We start from the raw sequence: 23,629 nt of genomic DNA on the forward strand, positions 1-23,629 counted from the left end.
GGCACTGCAGACTATGAACAATCATCAAACTCATTAGAAATGAATTCAATCATCCAAGCCTGAACAACTAAAGACCTGAATAAAATAATCATCGGATATATCAAAATCACGTAATACAACAGAAACAAAACCAACACTAATAGTACATGAATGAAGAAGACAAATGGATATCAAAATGGGAGTCCGACAAGGTCACATGCATTGACCATTGTCCACTGAGGAGATGGAGCAATGAAATAAACGTGTGTCCTGGTGCCGGGTGGATTGTTACATCACAGGGTCGTGAGAGATGGCACTGACTTTGGGGAGACCTTCATCCAGCAGTGGATTGATCGTGGCTGCTGCTGCTGATTATGATGATAATGAAAAGTACATTTTTTGGACTTTCGTGAAATTGATTGTATTGCTGTATATGTGTAGGATACACTCCAATGAGATTATGCACCTGTGGGGAATTTGAAGCAAATTCTTCATTTTTAATAGGGGGCATATGATGTATTCTTACACACCTCACCCTCAGTGCTACTTTTAATTATTGATTTAACTCACCAGTTAGATTAATGTAATAAGTATGTGCTGTTGCTCATCGTGACCAACCTTGATGAGTCCTGTTAATCTTTCACTCTTCCTTCTGCCCGTGTGTTGCTGCCGAAGTGGTTGAGTTTCTCCGTGCGTTTCAAGCACTCTGACTACACTTTAAGTGCTTCCACGATATGTTCCTGATATAAAAAAGTGCACATGTAAGCCTACTGTTTTTAGTATTTTTTCGTGAGAAGGTAAGTCATATTTCATACTATTTGATTACATGCACACAGTGCTTATAAACATTATTTATCATATATTTATATTATTGGACTATTAGTTTAGCTTTGCATCTGGGTAAGAAAGCATTACTCTCGTAGCATGATTGACGCTATGGTGGTGAGATCTTAACTACCTCGCCCGGTATACAGGATGTCGTGGGTTTCATCCCAATCCTAACGCCTGTATATTTGGAGTTTGCATGTTTTCCCCATGGTCGTGTGGATTTTTCTCCGGGTACTCCGGTTTTTCCCTCCACATTTAGAAACATGCATTTAGAGTATTTGGCTGCTATATATTTGCACGTGATAAGCCACTTCCTTGAGCTATCATTGTGTCCAGGTCGCTTTTGAATAAGAGCTGTATAGCTCAGTGGGCTATATCCGGTCAAATAAAAAGTTTAGTTGAAAACTATTTTTTGTATATGCCAAGTTACGTGTTACAGGTCTCTTACTATAATAAATACATTTCAGAGTACATTAAACCAGGTTGATGAAGCCTTACTCTGTCTTCTGGTTCAGTGAAAAATGTGCATTAGCTTGGTCAACATTTTTGGTTGGTGTTGCTGTGGTGGGTAAAGCAATCCAGAGCTTGCTGATTGTGTCTCCTGGAACACAGTTGACACATTTGGAAACATTTTTTTAATCCCCCTTCCTCTGTCCACCGACCAGTAGATTCACCACTGCTAGCCTTGTAGGCATGTTGCACGTGGTGGGGTAAAGTGTGGGTACTTCCACCTTTTCCAAGACGTCAGACCAGCATAGAAGAGTAGGCTAAAAACCATCTGGAGCTCCCGCTAGTGGAGGCACGGCTGCACATTTTCAGACTCTTCTACTTAGGAACGAGTTGGATTCCAGAGGACTGTTCGTAAGTCTATTTGTTTGTAAGTCCAAATTTACTCCTGTCGATTCCAAACATGTTATACGGTATGTACACTAAACACGGGGAATGGCTTTACAAGTTGTATAATGTCCAGTAGATTTAGATGCCACTGGTTCTTCATGTTCTGCAGATGTAGACACCACAGGTTCTTCATGTTCTACAGCTGTAAATGCCACCACCGCCATATATTGCACGCGCGTTAAACTTACAACTCTCGGTCCGAACAACAAACTGGACATACGGATAGGTTTGTTGGTATCTCTGAAAGTTCGTAAGTAGAGGAGTCCCTGTACTTGCGAATGTCCATGCCATTCAAACCTCACCTCATTGACACGACTGAATGTTCCTGTGCTTCAGTGTTTTCACATGACTTCACGCTCACAGTGCTCAGTTTAGTTCTTCAGCGAGTGGTTTATTTAAAATACAATGTTTGCCACGGACATGTTCGACATTGTTAAGGTTCATTGTGAGATTCTTGATTCGTCAGGTATTCATTAAACTCTTCTTAGATAGATTTCCTTCGATCCCCAGTAGTGATGTTTCTTTTGAGTCATTGCAGTTTAATATAGCTAATTACCCATTGTATATCTTCTTGGTTCTTTCGGTAAAGTCACGTAGAAGGGAAGTAATGAAACAATAAAAATAAAACATAATAAAATAATTCTCACGACGTTTCGGCCACAACACAAGCAGCCGTCCTCAGGTGAAGACCAGGTCTGTCGAGGCGACAGCGTCTAAATGAAACACCACCACGATTGGAGCGTCTATTTAAGCTGGGTTGGAAAGGGGGGAAATGCAGGAATGCCTGCATTTCCCATAAATATGCTAAATTCCTCTTGATATGCAGATTATTTTTTCAAGGCGTCTCTTCCAGCCACACTTCCTTCCAAAGACACGGTCACCGTATGGTCAATTCACCCTGGGAGCAACTCGATCAAGCATCTGTCAGCCTGCTTTGTATTTGCATGTGAGACTCTATGTGAAAAGCAGGTGTTGTGACCTTTGGCTGTAAGGTGCTGTGTAGTCACCCCATCGAATGTGTGTGGTGGTTTTTTCTCCGAGTATAGTACTCTGGATTCCTACCAGATGAAGCCAAACAAAATAAGTGAGAACCTTACTCTTCGGTTCTTTCGGTAAAGTCACGTAGGTATAAAATAAACTAAATTATACCTATGTGACTTTACCGAAAGAACCAAAGAGTATGGATCCATACAGTCACGAAAGCTTCAAATTTAAGTGAGATCCTGCACACAAAAAAGCATTGAGGTGGTGATCGTATCCTGTTTACAGTCCTGAGCCAGTGGTGGAAATTCCACATTCCTACTTTGGGCATCTTTTTGACCCCAGAGGGCTGATGGACCGTGTAACCATCACTGTTCCTGATGAGCACTTTGTAGGATGCGCCATTCCGATCACTTCTTCCAGCGTATGGCAAGTCTGTGCAAATCACACGTCCAAGTTTAAGTCTGTGAGCCGTGCAATAGCTTCGCGAGTTGCGCAACGAATACCGCTCAGTGGACGTCGGATGCATTCGTTCGTGACGCGGGTGACGTTATTTGGGTCGGCTGGCCGCAGTCGCAGCGGAGGTCGCCTTGAATTTTCCACTCGTCGAGGAGGCGCAGAGCGACCAGTTGCTGTTCTCAGTGGTTGATGGAGTGCCGTAGTTTTCTTGGCAGAAAGCCAATCACTCACGAGTGGCATTAGGCAAACACACACACACCCCTCCTTAAAACAAAAGTGTCTTGAAACTCAGTTGAGTAATTCCAGTGTAAATAAAGGGTGTTATTATATCACTATTATATGTGGTGGCACAGTGGTTAGCTTCCTGCACTGTGAAGCCGGAGTGATATGATTTTTGATTAATGGAAGTGGCTAACATCACAGTTGAATTGGGCCTGGGCACACCATTTCACGAACATGCAAGTATGGTCAAAGTAATCCACACGACGGACATGGCTTGGCGAGTTCTTGATCCAGACATGGATTGACTAGGATTTGCAATAATAATAAATATTTTTTTATGACGACGTTTCCAGCTCATGAAAATTAAATTACTCGTTTTACCTTTAAATTTGTATTTCTTTCATGATCCACACATTACCCTCCTCACACCTACATACGTGAATTTGTTTTGGGAACTCTGTTTGCACAGAGCTGCGCTTTTGAGATATTGAGTAGTGACCTCCTAGGTACAAGAATGCATTGATATTGATATATTTTATTAGGAATCCTTTTCAAAACGAGCATGCAAACTGCAGCATTATTTCCCCTGGAACATGGCACACTTCGACAATACAAAACTTAGGCGAACGACATTTCTGGCAAAAGTTGTAATATATATTTTTTTATAACAAAATGTCATCTCCTAAATTGTCATGTACATATGCACTCACCTACTATGGCCTCTCAAAATCAAATTCTAGCTTTGCGTGTGTAATGTTTGTAACTCGCCTCTTATTCATCCGTGCACAATGAATGCAAATTGCATTGTCATTATACTGCATTTATCTTTTTCTGTAACGATTTATGTAGATACGATTTGAAGAAAGTGCTGTATGCTACAGTTATGTCTGTTTCATGTGCACCTTTTCATCAGCATGTTTCGCGACATATTCATGTTGATGAAAAGCACAGTTGGCATGCTGATGATTAGTACAGTACAGGACGTACGGTGCGACAAAAAATTCAACATACATACAAGCATAGGTATCTGATAACCCTTTTGGTCTGGTCTTTACTTTACCCCGAACTTTCGGTGCTCTGGCAAGTACAATATTAGTTGTTTCATTATTTAGAGTACGTTAGTGGCATCCATTGTGGTTTTTTTACGTTTTACTTTTCTAGAGTATTAAATATTGAAACTGCTCAAAATGTCTAAATTCCTTTAAAGCAAGTGTGTGATGTTCATTCTCTCGTGTTTTGGCCTGTAGTTTACAGTTTTATATCATTGCCAATGTTGAATTGCAACTTTGGGGCCGTCCATAAATGACGTCACGCAGCACCTAGGGGGGGGTCAGACATTTGTGACGATGTGTGGCGAGGGGGGGGTGAGAAATGTGACGTCACATCAAAATGCACAACTTTAAATAATTAATTAAATATACTTTTTAATACATGTTTTCTCCTACAACATCAGAGTGCAGTGCCACATTAAATACGCACTACAATGACAATAGTTTAAAGCGATTTGAAGCATGTTTTTTTTTTTGGGGGGGGGGGGGGTGGCAGAGCTTTGTGACGTCATATTTGAGGGGGGTCTGACTTTTTGTGACGCCATGTGACGAAGGGGGGGGGGGGGTCAAAAATCGTCAAAAGTCGCGTGACGTCATTTATGGACAGTCACTTTCTTTTTACCGGTGTGTGTAATCACTTCCTGTGTTTAAGTTACTGATTGAGACATCTCTGGCAATATTCTTCATCTAGCAGTGGCTAAATCATGGCTGCTGATTATAATGGTGTACCTCAGTTCCATTTTTGAGTCGCACACATACAAAAACTAAAAAATCCCGTGACAGTAGAATTACATAATAATATGTACATTATTTGCATTTTAAGGATCATCTTCAGAAGAGCAAAATTAGTTATAATTGTCTGGAAAAGACATATACAAAGACCAAGAGGGTCTGGGAATATAAAAAAATAACGAGTGTTTACTTTATCTGGAAAAGCCATTGCATTTTGTGTTCCATGCTGAGAAGGCTGGTTTTACAGCAGAGGAAAACATATCACGCTACATCAAAATAGGATTCATGAATGTGGCGACTGAAGCGGAATAAAAACAAACCGTGAACGTTCCCCACAAGAATAGATGTAAAGGTGTTACTGCCCTGAAGGTGCAAACGTGTAATTTATCTTTTCTGCTTTGAACAAAAGTTTAAAGTCTTTCAAGAGCATATTATTATTTTGTTGAAGTCAAATTTTGTGTGATTGTGTCAGCTGGTCAGCATTTTAATGAAGTTGATTCGGATTGTTAATTATGCTGTTTAAAGTTTGTTAATGACCCTTGTAACGGAATATGTTGAGAACAGATTAAAGTGTGTATGGTAGCATCTTTAATCTTTCACGCTCTGTGGATCTCAAATTACAAAAGTAATTAGGTTTTTTTTCTCAATTTTTTTAAGAGACCGCAAACGTGAATATTCATAAGTGGGGGTTATGTCGAGCATACTAATGCTGAAGACGTCGGATTTTGAAAGCAGCAAAAAAAACACGTCAACATGTTCAAAAGGGGCACCGCAATATTGATGCTTAATAATATTAATAGGAAATGCATTATATTTATTATTTTAAAAAAAGTAATTCAGTGGTATGGAAAATGGTACACTGTGCAGCAAACATCCATTATAATTAAAGTTTCAATTCATTTATAATTTGCTGTAGTTGAAGGGATGTAGGTGTACAAAATAGTGCAGATGTCTTTGCTGGGTGGTGGTAGATATCGTGCACGTGGGATCAGAAGGCAGCAAAGCAAGTGGACTCATCGCCATCCGTTTCCATCTGTTTAGGGATCAAGTGTTACCCCCTCGTGCACGTGGGTGTTTCTCCGGGTGCTCCGGTTTCCTTGCACTCATTAATTGGCTTAAAACATATTAAGATAAAAAAAACCTCCTCAAAAAAAGTCTCACGACTCAGTGTGGCTTTCCTGGATAAATAAGCAAAACAATTCATTATACGTGTAAATGTTATATACATGGAGCGCATGTTTATTAAGTCTGTCCACTAAATCTGTATGGATCATACTCAATGTTCCCGGTTACTGATTGTATTTGCTCCGTTAAATGGTCTTTTTATCTTTATTTATTCTGTTCATAAAAGAAGGTAGTTGTGCTTTTTTATTCGTTTTAGACTGGTTCCCTATTCCTCTAACATGTTTAGCACGTATAACATGTTAAGCACGTATAACATATAAAGCACGTATAACATGTAAAGCACGTACAACATGTAATACACGTACGGATACTTGCTGTTACATCACGACCTATGTAACTGTGATTGTATCTAAGATCTGGACTGTGTAACACCTGTACCGTCGCAGGATGCTCATGAAATTGAGCCTAGCAGCTGATTGGGCCCTTCCTGTTGAAATACATCAAATATACATTCAAAATAAAAGCATTACAAACAATAATATGAATAATAAGCCTTTTGCCAATTTCCAATTAGTTGACGACCTCATCATATCGTTTTGGCCACGGTGGTTGTTGCCCATACTTAACCACGGTGGCCAGTGTGGGTTGATGCAGGAGAACACCCAGGTTGGGTTCAGATATGCACAGAGCTTAGCCATGGCTAGGAATAGAAGCTGGACTTACAGCACCAACCGACTCACTACCACTCCACCCCTTGTTTTTTTTTTGCATTTTTGAATATCATTCCATGATTGTATTCACTGGTGGCGTGTCAACTGTGTTTTACTCAAGTCACTTCGGGGAGGATTGGAAGTGGTCAGTTATAAAAGAAATGCATTGTACACAGTGACTACACATGTTTTGCTATACTCAACACTAGTGTAGTGACAATAATGGTGTCACTACTGTGTAACGACAGTACCGATCTATAAAGGGCATTGTATGCGTGGTGCCTCTCTATGGCACCAGTGTGGGCATGGCACGGCATGACTCACTAAAGGGCAAGGTTGGGGGTCACTGAGGTCGTCGGCTCAGGACATGATACCCTGGGTGAACCCGAGAGGGCACGTGACCGGACGAGAGGGGGGGGGCACGTGATGTGGAACCCGGGCCCTCCCGAAGGATCTAGAAGGAGGCGTGGTCAAGGGGGGAGCCGGCCACGCCACGGCAGTTATAAGCCAAGTCCCAGGAATGGATCTGGGCTGTTGAACTCTGGGAATGAAGCTTCTGTCTGTGGTCCTCGGTCCGGTCTCCGCTCGTGGTAAAGTAAAGCTGTCCTGGTCCGGTTATATAGCTATCTCTCGAGTGTTAGGAGCGGTGGTCACCACCCTATGTCGTTATCCTGTTAATATTGGGAGTTACCTGTTGTGTTTGTTAATAAACCGTGTTACCTCCAAGTTCAAGTGTGCGCATCAATTAAACCCACGACACTAGTTTTAAGTTAGGCCAACGTAGAACCACTGACTCATCCATTCAAAATCTATTTTAAAGACATTGCATCTGACACTAGTACACGAGATGTGATGACATTTCAGATCATGTATTGTCGCAACGTCTAGCAGATGTTTACGTTTTACTTTTTCATTGATATGATTGTTTCTTTTAAACGTTTAGATTCTACACACACAGGTAATTACTGTATGCACACACTGGCAGTAACTTCCTGCACTAAGTATTGCAAACTCATACACACCAAATAAAACGATAATGTACATGAATCCAATTTTTGTATTTGTATCGTTAAATTTAATGCCTAAGTTTACAGGACCAGACCAAATTACCTGTACGATTCTTGGAATTCAGTATTTATCCATGAGGCTCATAAATCCGCGATCAAGAAGGAGTCTATAAATGAATGTGTGTAATATGAAACTGCTATCAGTGGTATATATATAGTTGTCTTTCGACAATGACTTTCGTGTTTAAATGCACCATTAGAGCTGTACATGCTGAGTAGACATGTGTGCAAGCAGCATTCGGTTTGTGTCTCCACGTAGATACAAACATGTTTTAGTCCATGGGCCTATTAGCTCGCCCAACCAATATGACAATATTGTTTTTAGTGCTGAACCGGGCCCCATAGTTGATATGGAGTCACGTTGACAATACAATATTGGCACCCAGGAGCATTTGTTTAATGATTTTGGAACCAGTCCAACATTTTCTTGGTTCTTTTGGTAAAGTCACGTAGAAGGGAAATAATAAAAATAAAACATAATAAAATAAAATTCTCACGACGTTTCGGCCACAACGCAAGCAGCCGTCCTCAGACCTGTTCTTCACCTGAGGACGGCTGCTTGCGTTGTGGCCGAAACGTCGTGAGAAATTGTTTTATTATGTTTTATTTTGATTATTTTATTATTTCCCTTCTACGTGACTTTACCGAAAGAACCAAGAAGATGAATCCCTGCAGTCACGAAAGCTTTAAATCGACAGTCCAACATTTGTTCGCTTAAACCAGTGGTTCTTAACCATTACTACAGCCTGCAAGCCCTTTGGTTCTCAATCGTAAAAAAAAGTACAATGTTAATAAATGCATCGTTTTGATAAGCAGAGTAGTTGTACTTGCATGCCTGTGCTTAATTTGTGTTTTCGATTATGTACCTTCTAATCAATTCTGTCGTGTCTCGCACCCTCAGAAAGGGCATCTCGCACACCGAGGGGGTTCAGCGTGCACCCTAAGTTAAGAACCACTGGCTTGAACAGATGCTGCTGAATAATATTCGTTTGGTAATCTGATAGGAGGCGAGTTTTTTTCTGCAAATACATATGTGGAGACACAATTGAGTTCTGCTGTGTGAGTAACCAAATGTTCCGCTAAAGCGCATTGTGAGTTTGTGTACATGCTTGGGATCCGTGGTGTTGGCTGATGTGTTGTTTTTCAATCGCGGACAATCTGGTTCGACTCCAACTCGTGAGACATTCCATTTGGCTTCTTTACCGAGGGCTTCTCCTAGGAACATTCATCCCGAAATGAGCTGCAACCCCAAGGTCAACTTTTTTTGGCTGAAATTACTTCCTGCAGCTCAATTTGCAGTTTTTTTTTTCTAGATTGGAAATGGTTGAGTGAAGTCATAATAACGTTTGAAAATATCTTGCAAAACATTGCAGTCTGAATTAAGAAACAAATACCACCTGACAGTATTTGATAATGGTTCTTTAAAACTATTAACGTGACATCCATCCTGCAGCATTTTTACCAGACTCTTCAGTGTAGTTATATTTTACATTTTTGTTAAATTATCAACAATATAGAATCTTGTTACATGGTGACCACATAATAGTTGTGTCGAGTGACACAGGTGAAGGCTGTAGCTCTCATGCGTTAACATCGGCATTATCCGTAATATAGGTTTATTGGGTTAGATCGCGTAAATATAAATGTGTCGTTAAACCCGCCACCACCGATTAAGACCGTAGGCCGATCCTACTTTGGGTCGTGAGGTTGCCCGTTACTCTTTTAGAGGGCCTGGAGGGGAGGGGGTGAGGGGAGGGCCATGCATTGCCAGCAGACCCTATGCATAAAAATACAAAGACAAAAATACCCATAAAGCTTTTTTCTTGGGTTAGATAGCATAAATATAAATGTGTCGTTAAACCCACGACCACTGCACACAGCCAATTAGTAAGGTTTGTCACGTAAACAGAACATGCCAATTCGTTACTAGTACAGCACACCGGTGTGTTGGAGAGCAAATCCACAACATTTACAATCTGTCATTATCTTCGTGTATCTGCAGATAGCCATCTAAGAACACTCTGTCAAAAGGACTGGTCACGAGACAATTGTGGCGGGTAAAACAAAAAACGACTTGCAAATATGTTGCCAAACATAGCAATGTGAAACTAAGAAATAAATACAATCCAAGAGGATATTGCGAGACTGCGAAGGTGACACGCTTCAATACTTCACTCCGCTGAGTCAGAATAGTTGTAAAACAGAGAAGGCTGTAGCTCGCACGTGCCGACGTTGTCATTTATCTTTGTGTGCTTCCACAGAGAGCCCATCGAAGAACGCTTTGTCAAATTGTCCTGGCCTGCAAGAGAATATTGTGCGGGGAAATAAATGAATTGGCATTTTTATCTTTTTCCGGTCAATACCAATTTGTTTATAACTGTGTGAAGTGCTGCTACAGTGGAGGGTTAATTGCAGCGGTGTTGGGGGGTATTGTTTACGAAATCGATGGACCTTGATAAGACCTGCTTTTTGGTAACGGTGCAACCTTTTCCTACCGCAACGATCAATTCCTGCAACATGCTGCATACTTAATTCAACACTCGTTAAATCATTTAAAAACACTGTCTTGAGAGTTAGAAACTCAACATATTTGTCAATAACACTGCCCGGAAAGTAATAAAACAGTGAATATATGATTAATAATTACTCTATTTTGGGTTGGATCGTTTAACAAATGTGCATCGTAAACCCTCCTCCACCCAACACAGCCGAGTTCATCAAAGTGTCAGTGTGAATCTAACACGACCCAACCCAATTATGCATCATAATGTTGGTCATGAAAGCGTACGTATAAAATCATGCAAATATTTGTAACAGGTGAGGTTAAGGGCATTGGCTCTTCTTCATCTCTCTGTTAAGAAGTAGAGCCATTGCTTGAAACATCGACCAGGATAAGTTTGATTAATTTCATCAATTTATAATCGGCCACGTTTTGGGCAGTTGCCTTTTCTTCATCTCTGCTATGGAGCAGGGCCATTGCTATGTAGAAGGAGCACTGCCAAATATTCCACACGTTACTTAAACATGTGTAGTGTAATAACGCTGGCTGCTGACGGGAAAGGGGTACTGACAGCAGAGGGCAGGACACACATCAGCAGAGAGAGCATATACGCGGGTGAAGGGAACTAAAGGGAAGCTCAGGAAGAGGTTAATCTCGGAAGCCCGGGAACCTGCTAGTAGGTTCCAGAGAAGGGGCGTGGCGAGGGCGGAGCGAGGCCACGCCGGGAGGATAAAAGGGGGCCCGGGGCGAGAGCTCGGGGCTGTTGCTGGAAGTGGATCCCCTCGCTCTGTCTCTGTTCGTCACCTTCGTCCCTGCCATCTTCACCATCCTTAGACGCCACTAGCTAGACAGCCTGCCAACTGTACTAGCTAGAAAGTGCCGTCAAAATAGACGGATGTGTGACTCGTGTGAAAGCACACAGGTCGTTTGTAGTTCCCTGACGTGTGAGAATAAAGAAGGAGCCTTAACGAACCCTGTCTCCGAAGTGAGTCACTACATGTTATTATTTTAGGGCAGTGTTATTGTCATTTGTGCTTATGCACCACTGCCGACCAGTATCGCCAAAACAAATGTTGCATCTTAATAGTTGCTGTTGGATTAGATCTACCCCCGGTGATGATTTTGATTACATTTGTTTTTATCTCATGTATGTCACTGCATAGCTGGAGTGTTTTCGATTTAAAGTGTTTTTTTAATTTATTTCCCACTTGCTGCCCCGGTGTCCCTTCACAACAAAGTGCTGCCTGGCATTTCTGTCTGTATCTCGCTGTGCAAGGCGAATAAGTGCACACAAATAATACAAGCTTAGTGTTGCAACGCTAGCAACAAAGGCTTCTTGACAGGCAATTTGTTATATTTGCAATAATCCTAGCCACTTGAATCAGCAGAATCGAATCTCCGATTAGCACGGTTGGATATGTATGGCATGAAAGAAGTTCAACATACATCAAAATATATTTTACTCGAAATAATTAATTATTAGTTTATTTTTTTTTTATTTATACACGATTTTGTTATTACTATTATTGAAACGCTAATGTTTGGAATATATTAAATAATGTCTTATTTATATTCAAACAATGTCATCGTTGCCATGTAGCAAAGTATTTAGAGGTATGTGTATATATGTATATCGAGTGTGGGCATGTTGGCATGTATAATAGTTCTAAATAGTAATCACCAAACCATTAAACATATATGAAATACATGTGCACTACCAATAAAAAACAAGACCAAATTTGGTAACAAAAAATCTGAGAGATATATCTACAATTGCATCACAATTGATTTAGCCTGGAAGCTTTTTCTCAAAATCTAAATCGCAGAGATTAGGCAGAACTTAAATTATATTCATTTTAAGGTTACAAAACCAAGAATTTGATGCCACAGAAGAGAATGTATAGCACAGACAGTGTGCTAATGAATAAAAACAAGCTCATGTACTGACACACCATGAATTTCCATTCTGATTTACAGCAATGCCTATTACAAAACATGTTTTCAATCCCATTCTGAATTAGTGCACGCAAGTACATAGTGAGCAATGGATGCTTGTACCCATGTAACCTCCTCCGTTCTTCTGCAAATTAATTCGTGCACCGAATGTGTTTCCTTTATGCATATTGCTTTGGCAAACAGCTTCTACAATTCACAATGAAATCTGTGTCATGTGTCTCAAGCTTGATTGGCTTTTGTGCTTGTAAATTTATCTCTGTTCCACCCCGTAGCCCCCACTGTCCTTCCCAGTGCACATTTACAAGAGCACACACACTTACCCACGCGTCTACAAAGACAAAGATCCCCCGTATAGCCTTAACAGACTGTTGGGGCAAGTGCTGTTAGCGAGCACCTATGAAGGCCGGCACGGCACACAAGGGGGTGGGGTGGCCAACAACACGCCCGGCCGCCTTTGTCTCCCCAATGACGATGTTTACACACCGCATCAGGTACTCATGTAATGCTGAGTTGACCTTGCGGGAGGCCCAGGACCGGTTCAGATAATCGTTACTGATGTTGGCCGTGAGCGGGAATCGAACCCGGGTCGCCGGGTTTGTAGCGCAGCTAACCGCTACACTACTGCTCCCCATCGCGTGTAGAGGCACACACACGCACGTTTTGTTGGTTATGCCGTGGGCTTTTTAAATAGAAAAAAATCCCAATGCCCCTTCCTTGCGGATGAAGGGGGAGTAGAGAGAGAGAGAGAAGGGTGGGAAAGAAGGAAAGAGGGAGAGAGAGCGAGCGCGAGAGAGAGCGCGCAGGGGACCACAGAGAGAGAGAGAGCTGGCGAGAGGTTAGCAGTGCATTCGGCAGCAATCATCTTCAGACATGTGTGCTGATGTCCTCGTTTCAAGCACAGGTGATGGCTTTATAATACGGCACCTCGTTCTGTTGATGAAATGTTGTAAGTCGTCTTGTTTTGTTCACTGCTTTTTAATGGTAGTAATATGAACGTTAATTATGTTACAACGATAGTATCTGTGTCTTCATTGCATCAATTTCCATAGGATAATGGCATAACTTAAAAGTGTCTGCGTACGTACAGACAGATATATGAATCTTTTTTTTTCAGATATTACAAACCCACAAAAGAGTGAGCGGAACAACTCATTAAAACAAAAGTAAAAATACGTGAAAATGAAGACATCGGCCTCTATATATTAATGGCATATTTAGTGCACAGCTTTAGTTTCAAACGAATGCAATAAGCATGCAAAATCCGAAGGTGCTAGCCATAGGGAAACACTTCATTTCTCTTCTCCTAACGTGCTTGGTAGCCCAGCAAGTGGCTCTCACTCAAAATGAGGGTGGCAGTGGCAAGAGAGAGGTGCGACTGGACGGAGACCTGGTTCTGGGTGGCCTCTTCCCAGTGCATGAGAAGGGCAGTGGACCGCAAGACTGTGGGAGGATCAACGAGGACCGTGGCATCCAGCGCCTGGAGGCTATGCTGTTTGCGTTGGGTCAGATCAACAGGGATTCATCGCTGCTGCCCGGAATAAAGCTGGGAGCACACATCCTGGACACATGCTCCAGGGACACTTACGCCCTGGAGCAGTCCCTGGAGTTTGTTCGCTCGTCGCTGCTGAAGGTGGACGAGACGGAGTACATGTGCCCCGATGGCTCGTATGCAATCCAAAATCAAGGACCCACGGCCATCGCTGGGGTCATCGGCGGTTCCTACAGCAGCGTCTCCATCCAGGTAAATATAAACTCGTCTGATTATACACATCCGACACTTGCTGCGTGGGGAAAGTTCTGAGCCGGGTGATATTTTAGTGGTGCATGTTGCATTGCATATGGACGTGCTGATCGAGCTTAATTTTATATTGTGCCGTAATTCAGGGTTGTTGTTCAACTAGTATCGTATGCCCGTACTGGTCTGTGGAGCCACATGAAGACCCTCCAGAATAACTGATGATTGTTGTCATCATTCTCAAACCCGAGGGACAGGAGAGAGATAGATTGTTGGATTTGCTCAATATTTACACTAATCGTGTGTTCGTTGTACTGCATTATATGGACGGTAAAAGGGTGCTTGGAGAGCGACTTGATTTTTTCAATTAAACAACTGGTTATTGCCACGGTGGCCTTGGCATTTTCAAACACGCCACCCACTGCCAAGTAGACGTTATAGACGGTGCGACAATAGCAGGAATAGGGCCTTGCCTTTTGGTGTCAAAGCTTAAATGACTAAACGTAAAACTAATTCGCAGTGCCAATAAAAATGCATCTACGTCCACGCAGCACTCCCTTGAAAATGGCAAAAAAATCTGAATGCGCTCTCAAATGAATAAACGACATAAAAAAAATTCATAATAAACGTTTTTGGGGGAGACCACTTTATTTATAAATCATATATTGTTTCTCAAATACCTTCTCTCTCCCTTGCCCCGTGGGGCACCTGGCCTCGGGTTTGTTGTTCGTGGAATATTTGTACCCCCTCTGTCCGTCACGTGCGCTTTGTACCGGACTCTTGTTTAATAATAAATAAATAAACGATTATATAAAACAAATACTAAACAGTGTTTTTTCCCCAACTCTAGGTAGCCAACCTTCTCCGCCTCTTCCAAATCCCACAAATCAGCTACGCCTCCACGAGCGCAAAGCTGAGCGACAAGTCGCGCTACGACTTCTTTGCACGCACGGTGCCCCCAGACTTCTACCAGGCCAAAGCCATGGCTGAGATCCTGCGCTTCTTCAAGTGGACGTACGTGAGCACGGTGGCCTCTGACGATGACTACGGCGAGGCCGGAATGGAGGCATTTGAGCACGAGGTCAGGTCCAGAAACATCTGCATTGCAGTATCCGAAAAGGTTGGACGGTCGGCGAACAAAAAGACATACGACGGCGTTATAAAGGCACTGATGCAGAAGCCAAACGCCAAGGTTGTGGTCTTGTTTACAAGGAGCGACGACGCCAAGGAATTGTTGGCCGCCGCCCGAACGCTCCACGCGTCGTTCTACTGGGTCGCGAGTGATGGATGGGGTGCCTTGGAAAGTGTCGTAAAAGGACAAGAGGATGTTGCTGATGGCGCACTAACGATTGAATTGAACTCGCAGCGGGTGAAAGAGTTTGACGAATATTTCCAAAGTCTCCTTCCTGCGAAGAACAAAAGGAACCCGTGGTTCACCGAGTTCTGGCAGCAGAGGTTCCAGTGTACTCTGTCACGTGGACACCGGCACGGAAATGTCTGCAATGCATCCATGTCACTCCGAAGAAGCAGTTACAAGCAAGAGACCAAAATAATGTTCGTGATTGATGCAGTTTTTGCTTTGGCCCACGCATTGCATAACATGCACAAGGAACTCTGTCCAAACACAACCAAGCTATGTGCAGCCTTCACACCAATCAATGGTGTTAAGCTGTATAAGGAATTTATTTTAAATGTCAGCTTCCAAGGTAAGGTAATACATTTCACAGCTTAAGAAAATGTTCAAAAAAAGAGAGAGTGGAAATATAGTTTGCCCTTGCTGCACAAACACATAAGTCTGGGCAAAGGTAATTTCACTCACACGCCCCATTGCTCTTCATGGAATGAAAAATTATAGGCCGTGTGTCGGTACAATTACACTGTAAGATACAAACATGCTCACTGAAAAGACATTTTAATTACTTTGAGCTCTTGACTCATAATTAATAAAAACACAATAGGCATGCACACGGTTATTTATTTATATCCCTGGTATTAAATGTTTTGCATTCAATAATTCTCTAGCTGTATTGCCCCTGTGTACTGCATGTGTTTCATAAATCTCGATTGTTTTGTGCTACAGCTCCCTTTGGTGATCACGACCGAATTGTGAAGTTCGACTCATCTGGTGATGGATTGGCAAAGTACAACATATTCATTTTCCAGAAATCAAACGGAAAATACTCGTACACTAAAGTTGGCCATTGGTCACAAGGCCTGGTTTTACAAGCAAACGAGATACACTGGGCCAAATCCTCGATTCCGGTGTCTCAGTGCAGTGACCCATGTGCTCCAAACGAAATGAAAAGCACGCAGCTGGGCGACTCCTGCTGCTGGGTGTGCATTCCGTGTCAGCCCTATGAGTACCTCTACGACGAATTCACCTGCATGGACTGCGGCCCCGGCAGATGGCCTTCGGCCGACCTGAGAGACTGCTATGACCTCCCGGAAGAGTACATCAAGTGGGAGGATGCCTGGGCCTTGGTGCCCATAGCAATCTCCTGCATTGGGCTCATTTGCACCGTCACGGTGCTCATCACCTTCATTGTGCACGGCAACACGCCCATCGTGAAGGCCTCCGGGCGGGAGCTCTGCTACGCTCTGCTGGCCGGCGTCTCCATGTGCTACAGCACAACGTTCACCTTCGTGGCGAAGGCCACGGTCCTCGTGTGCGCTCTGCGGCGGCTCATTCTCGCCGCGTCATTCGTGGTTTGCTACTCCGCTCTGCTCACCAAGACCAATCGGATTTCGCGAATGTTCAACAACGCCAGAGAGGGCGGGAGCACGAGGCCAAAATTTGTGAGTCCCCTGGCCCAGATGGTAATCTGTCTCACCCTGATATTAATCCAGCTCTCCGTTGTTGCCATTTGGCTCATTGTGGAGAATCCGGGATTGAGGCGATTCACCATCCCAGACAAGCGGGAGGTGGTCATTCTCAAGTGCAGCGTCCGGGACTCCAATGTGTTAATATCCTTGGTCTACAATGTGTGTCTTGTCATGGTGTGCACTGTGTACGCTTTCAAGAACAGAAAATGCCACGACAGCTTCAACGAGGCCAAGTTTATTGCCTTCACCATGTACACAACATGTATTATCTGGCTGGCATTCGTGCCAATTTTTTACGTAACGTCTGGTGACTACAGGGTATGTATTGCACTTGAGCAATCTATGTGACAGTTTAACCCACTTGTGCAAATAATTTGTGAAGTTATCGCCACGTATATGTAAATATTATCAGTTCTTTGCCAGCGCCTTTATTGCTTTAGTTTTAACGGCACCATTTGTGGGTAAAATTGTGAATTATTACAAAGCATTTTGTTTCATAGAGTCAGTCTTATTTTTTACTGCCTATCTGCAGATATGACTGTCTTGCTATGTTTAGATAAATAAGTAAATAACTTTACACGCAGGTAAGTGAATGCATTATGCACGCATGACCCGTTGAAGCTTGTTTGCAAGTCACCGTGGAGCCAGTTTTGAAACGCATATGTAAAAACAAATCTGGATCTATTACACTGGTCAACAAAAAAAAATGTTCTGGCCTGGACTTTTGCAGCTGTTTTAGACTAATTTCAGGGTGCTGATTCCAAATCTGATCTCAGATTTGCTCTATCACATCATTTTTATGCTATCGGCATACCCCATTTTCAATTATTTTACCCGAAATTAACTCTGTCACTTATGATTGCAAGTTGTTTCGAGTTAGTGACTGCTTTAGTGTTAAAATATGGTGCTGTATTTTTAGGATAGTGTGTTTATAATATCATTTTATGTAGATATCCACATTTATTTAATATATTTCTTCTGCAGTTTTTATTGAAAATGCAATATTTTATATCTGAAAAACCTGATGTGATAGACAAAAATGGATGCCAGATTTGGAATCAGCACCCCAAAATTACAATATAACCGTTGGAATACCTTATGCCAGAAAAAATGTGTTGACCAGTGTTATATTTAATACAAATCCCACATGGTAACTCCATGCATACATTCCCTGATTAACATTCATTAAACATCATAGGTGCAGTATTTAAATAACCAGACCGTTGAAAATATAAGTGCAGGCATTCAAATTTGGCCAGACCATGTGTTTGTGTGCTGAATTATTTGCACATGTATTTGCATGAATCGTATTCTTCGTGCCATACGTGCTATTGTCTTATTATTATGCTCCCCAGGTGAAAGTTATTTAGTTTCACAATGTCCCTTGCTCTTGGTATAGCTGCTGCCTTTGTGTTGTTACTGCCCTGCAGGTCCAAACCACAACCATTTGTGTCTCTGTGAGCCTCAGTGGCTCGGTGGTGTTGGGATGCCTGTTTGCACCCAAAGTGAACATTATCCTCTTCCAGCCGCACAAGAACGTGGAGAGGCCACCCAAGCCGACCACCATCAGCCTCGCCGCAGGGACTGCCACCTCCTTTTCACTCCGTAAGCTTCGCCATCGATGTTCACCACTTTACCAAGTGAAACGGAATGCTTCTTCAAATGTATGTCTGCTGAACTTCTTTGGCACCATACGTCACAGCCAATCGTGGTAATCCGAGTTGTATTTAGGATGCTCATCTTCTATTAATAGCCTTGAGCCAGCGATGGCATTTGACATTCTCATGATAGAGGGTGAGTCTATCAATAGGATAACCGCTAACAACTTCCTCACAAAACGGTTCCAATTTTATAGACCCCCCAGAGGGATGATGGGCTGATTGAACCCCTGACCAGGATATGAACTCACAACCTTCCTTTTGGCAGCCATCCGCTATGCTGATCCCTCTGGTCAGATTTAGCCTGGGGCAGTTATTGCTTCATGGCCTCCCCTTTGTATATCCAACACCTTTCGTTGATTCTTTTACCACTACCCTTGACCAAACCCTGGCATTCACCTTGGATATTTCAGTTCTGGATTTTACATATCATATACAAACTGTGAAAGCTGAATCAAATAGGAAAAAAACCGAAACTATTTTCATTTTGGCACACATAGTGATACAATGGCATGATAAGATTAATCGTAGTGCTCCAGTATTGCTATTATAAAGCGGTCTATATTTTTGGTTGGTGTCATAAAAATTCGAATCCACGGCTGCAGCCCCGAAGCCACTGTGTTAATCCGGCCCTGCTTGCGCCTCCAGGTTCCGTTAATCATCGCCACGTACGACAGAGCATAAATGTAGCTTGGCATTGGCGGGGGGAATGGACAAGGAGAATATTTAATGAGAGTGGCTACATGTGGTTTGGAGGGAAACTGCGATTTCTCGTGTGATAGCTCGATATTCCCATTCACCCTTGCCTATGACCAGATAACTCTGAATATGTCCATTGTCAACAAATCTTGGAAGCTAGGCCGGATTGAGCCTGCTTCATATATGCAATGGGGGGGCTGCCTAGGAACTTCAGATCTTGTAATGCTGGACTGCGAATTGGCCAGGAGGTGGCAGCATAGCAATGAATTTTTTCAATGCATCTGTGCCAAATTTAGTGTTATCCTCATGTATGAGTGGGGATAATACTTAAATAAATGATATTCTTTCCAAATGGAAAGTTACGTGTAAGGATCACATTTGAGATGAAATTTGAGATTTATGGAAGCCAGTAAATGGCAATACAGCAATTACTTTTTAAATCTCTCTGTGTGGAACTTGGAGCTTTATTCCACACGTGCGTGAATTTTCTCCGGGCACTCTAGTTTCCCTTCCACATGCCAAACACTCGTGAGCAGAATTTGCCAAACATTGCAATGTAGGATCCCTCCTTACGACGCAACCATCACAAGTGGGAATTTCGCGATTAAGTTAAAGGGCGTTCGTTAATGCTACTCATTGCACCTCGCAAAAAGTGGTCTGTGCGGGTAATTATCAACCAAAGCCACTGCGTAACTCGCCGTGTCATTAAGTTTGCATTACATTCGACTCGCTCAGCGCCCGACGTGACCAACGATGCACGAGCTATAGTCGCGTGACATTTCGTCTTAGTAAGGCCGGTAGTTGTGGGAGGGAGATTGTTGAGTTATCGTCGAGATGGGATGAGTGTTGCTATGTGGGTTGAGGGAGTGAATTGGGGACCCTCGGGGCAACAACAACAAAACAGGTGGAGACATGGCATGGAATTGTGGATAAGCCACAGCATTAAGCGGTAATGTTCACCAGCAGATGTTTGGGCTAATTGGATAGCCAATTGACGAAATATTTCCTGTTTCTTTTTATTTCAGCATCAGCAAGTGCTCCATATGTGCCGACTATTTTCCGTGGCAAGGAAATTGATTCCACGACGTCTTCACTGTGATGCTTTTCCCCGTGAAGACAAAAGTCGAGCATGGAGATGAAGCCTAGAGCTTGTGTGGTACTCACGGAAGCCATATCCGACTGTTATATGTTGACCATCATGTGAATTTATTTTTGTATACATATCACTTTTTAATACGTTAACCATTTTCAAGTATTATACTTCATGATCGGTTGGTGTTTAATACGAATATGTACATTATTATGAAATACATTTTTTTTGTTAAATTTAACAAACGGTCAGTAATGTGTAAACAAAATACTGACCTAACGCTTATGGGGAAAAGGGCAATATGTACAGCACACTATAAGTAAAAATGCAAACGTATTGTAAAAAAAACAGCTCTTCTCGATTTTTGGGATTTTCACCCTATGAAGCTGGGGGAAGATATCCCTGATTGGCACGAGTAGGAATATGAAACAGTGCACTGAAGAATGCGGATCAGAGAGGGGTGGTGAAAATGCTTCTGAGACCTACTAAAACATGACTCTTGCATGGTGTTCCAACGTATTTGAAGCCACATGTTTGTTTTGATCATGTGACATCAGTATTGGTGGATATGAAATTACAAGGCGGTGTTGTTTCGTATTTTATAACGTGGGTGCTAATTGGATACCTTCGAAACAAAGCATTTTGACCGCCCGCTCATGCAGTTTGTCTTTCAGGAGAATGTGTTGATTGAAAAGAGGGAAAGAAATGTATGAACTTGGAGGGCAGTAATTGTAGTGAGCATATGCATATTTCATCTGCTGGTGTGTTTGTATTGCTGTAGCATAGTGAATCATGTGGTCGCGTACTGAAAGTCGGTGATGTATTACATTACTGCTGCTCTATTTACCGTACGTCATTGCTGCCATGCGTTGGGCATCTTTACTCACTCGTGAACTGTGTCAAAGTAAGCACGACGATAAGTAGGAATGGATAACGGTACCATTTCCATTCAACTGTATGGCATACATTTATATATGTCACAGCATTCCAATGTAACAGTTCAAAATATTCTGGCAATGTAATGGTTATACTGTATTGAGATAATAAAAATAATAATAAAACAACGAATTTATTTCAATGTATCAAGCATATATTCCATAGGACTTTAGTTTTTTCTTAATTATGTGAACTTGTATGATGCCTATTTAAAATTGTCATCGTTTGTAATATTTTAAAGCATTTTTTTTTAAAATAACGACAGTATATCGCTGTTTCAAATGAGAGTGTATCAACAGCTTTGAAACTATATTTGTCTTCATGTTAACGAAGTAAATGTTTGATTTTGACCTTGGTTTGTGGGAGCTTGAATGACTGCGTCAGTTTCCTTGGAGTCAAATTGCCCTTTCCCCGTATACAAAAAGCCAGGCAACATTGGTTTGATCTTCTTTTGTCTTTTTTAACATCGAGTTGATAGAATGTACGTGTAGTCACTGCAAGAGAACCCTTTTCTAAAACCAATTTCACACTTGCCATTGGTTGCCCTCTAAATTGACCGTCATTTGTTCCACTTTGGTCTTCGTGAACCCGTCATGAACATGGGGGTAATTCGATTAATAATGGGTCTCTCAATCTTCAAATCGGGTTTGTCTCCCCATCTTTTTCATTGGCAAATTATTAGAGGCCTCGTTCCCCAATCGGAGGCGTTTCATTTCTGTGTAAAGTTATTGCAGACAGGCCGCGAATCTCTCCCTTGTTATCATACTGTGAAGGCTTGCCGCATCACATGTGACATCTGGAACATCATCCTCCTCCTCTCCTGAACAAATGCTTTCCTGGGTATGTGAATTATATGCTCTCAAGGTCTCTGTAGAATTCCGCTACTAATGTTATGATTCATTTTACACCATGCACTTTGGTTTCATCCTGCTTTCGGGCGCTACTGCAGTATCTGTTATTTAACTATGATTGTTTTGCTTATGCAATGCTCTCTTTAAAAGCTTTCGTGAGTGCAGGGATTCATATTCTTGGTTCTTTCGGTAAAGTCACGTAGAAGGGAAATGATAAAATAATATAAATATAAAACAATATTGATTGTTATGATGCTCGCAATAATTTTTGTTGCCTTCGCTAATTTTTTTTCCTAATTGTTTTCTGTAAGTAAAAAAAATGGTGTTTCATATTTTCTTCGTGACATTTACATTTCTTTGCATACCTCTCCTCTTCTTGAACATTCTGTTTTGTGGTTTTGGGTAACTTGTCCCCAGTTTGTTCTATTTTGCCACCAACTTTTAATGCACTTACTACGACAAGTTTTCTTCTTATTTAAATTGGTGACATCTAATGCTCCGTAGCATTGATCAAAATCTATCACAAAAATGTTAACAGATATCCTGAGATTATACAGGATAACAAAATACAACGTTAGAAGAGGAATACGGTATAGATGTGCTGTTACCCAAGGCTATCAACAACATCGGGAGATATTTTCCGAAAATTTATTGAAGAAATAAAGGTGGAAGTAGTAACCATGTTGGATTCGCCGAAGACAGAGTAATTATAACAACCAATGGAAGTAGACTACAGGAAATTAAAAAAATCCTTAAGAGTGAAGGATAGAAACTGGGGATACAAATAAATATAAGCAAAGCGAAAGTCCCGTGCAACATATTGTTGGTTCTTTCGGTAAAGTCACGGAGATAAAAAATAATAATGATAAATTGAAAATAATAAAAGGAAAAAACCCACGATGTTTCGATCACAACAAAAGCGGTCTTCATCCGCCTGATGAAGACCGCTTTTTAAATTAATTTTATTTTATTTTCTATCTAAGTTACTTTACCAAAAGAACCAAGACTATGAATTCCTGCAGTCACGAAAAAGTTTTAAGTCCCAAACAACAAATACGTAAAAAAAAAATTAGTGTTGAAGGGACACAATTTGAAAATACAAAGGATTATGTTTATATATGTGGAATTTGTTGAAGGCACGCTACAATCATACAGTGAACTATAAATGAAAATTGAAGGTTAGAGTGGTGTTGTTAAGTTGAATTTAATAATTAAAAGCAATACTGATGTTCCTAAAGAAGAACATTTTCAATATGTGTGTCATAACTGCCACAACATGAATCTGAAACCTGAACTTCTCGGAAAATATGGAACACAACATGAAAATTGTAC

General features: G+C 41.7%; 1 protein-coding gene across 4 annotated transcripts; it reads left to right on the forward strand.

The window, feature by feature from the left end:
- The first annotated feature begins 622 nt into the window (after nucleotides 1-622).
- Nucleotides 623-21,796, forward strand: LOC144721283 (metabotropic glutamate receptor 3-like). Of its 4 annotated transcripts, none has more exons than XM_078598782.1 (7): nucleotides 623-776; nucleotides 10,052-10,202; nucleotides 13,620-14,246; nucleotides 15,091-15,946; nucleotides 16,321-17,381; nucleotides 18,494-18,668; nucleotides 20,446-21,796. In XM_078598782.1, exons 3-7 carry the CDS (start codon nucleotides 13,758-13,760, stop codon nucleotides 20,517-20,519), a joined length of 2,655 nt encoding a protein of 884 aa, XP_078454908.1. In that variant the 5' UTR covers nucleotides 623-776; nucleotides 10,052-10,202; nucleotides 13,620-13,757; the 3' UTR covers nucleotides 20,520-21,796. The 4 variants fall into 4 exon arrangements, with proteins under 4 accessions (XP_078454908.1, XP_078454906.1, XP_078454907.1 ...); XM_078598781.1 differs by lacking the exon at nucleotides 623-776 and adding an exon at nucleotides 5,960-7,572; XM_078598780.1 differs by lacking the exon at nucleotides 10,052-10,202.
- The last annotated feature ends 1,833 nt before the right edge of the window (nucleotides 21,797-23,629 follow it).

Source organism: Lampetra planeri, chromosome 11, assembly GCF_965212315.1.
Source record: "Lampetra planeri chromosome 11, kcLamPlan1.2.h2, whole genome shotgun sequence".
Taxonomy (NCBI): Eukaryota; Metazoa; Chordata; class Hyperoartia; order Petromyzontiformes; family Petromyzontidae; genus Lampetra; species Lampetra planeri.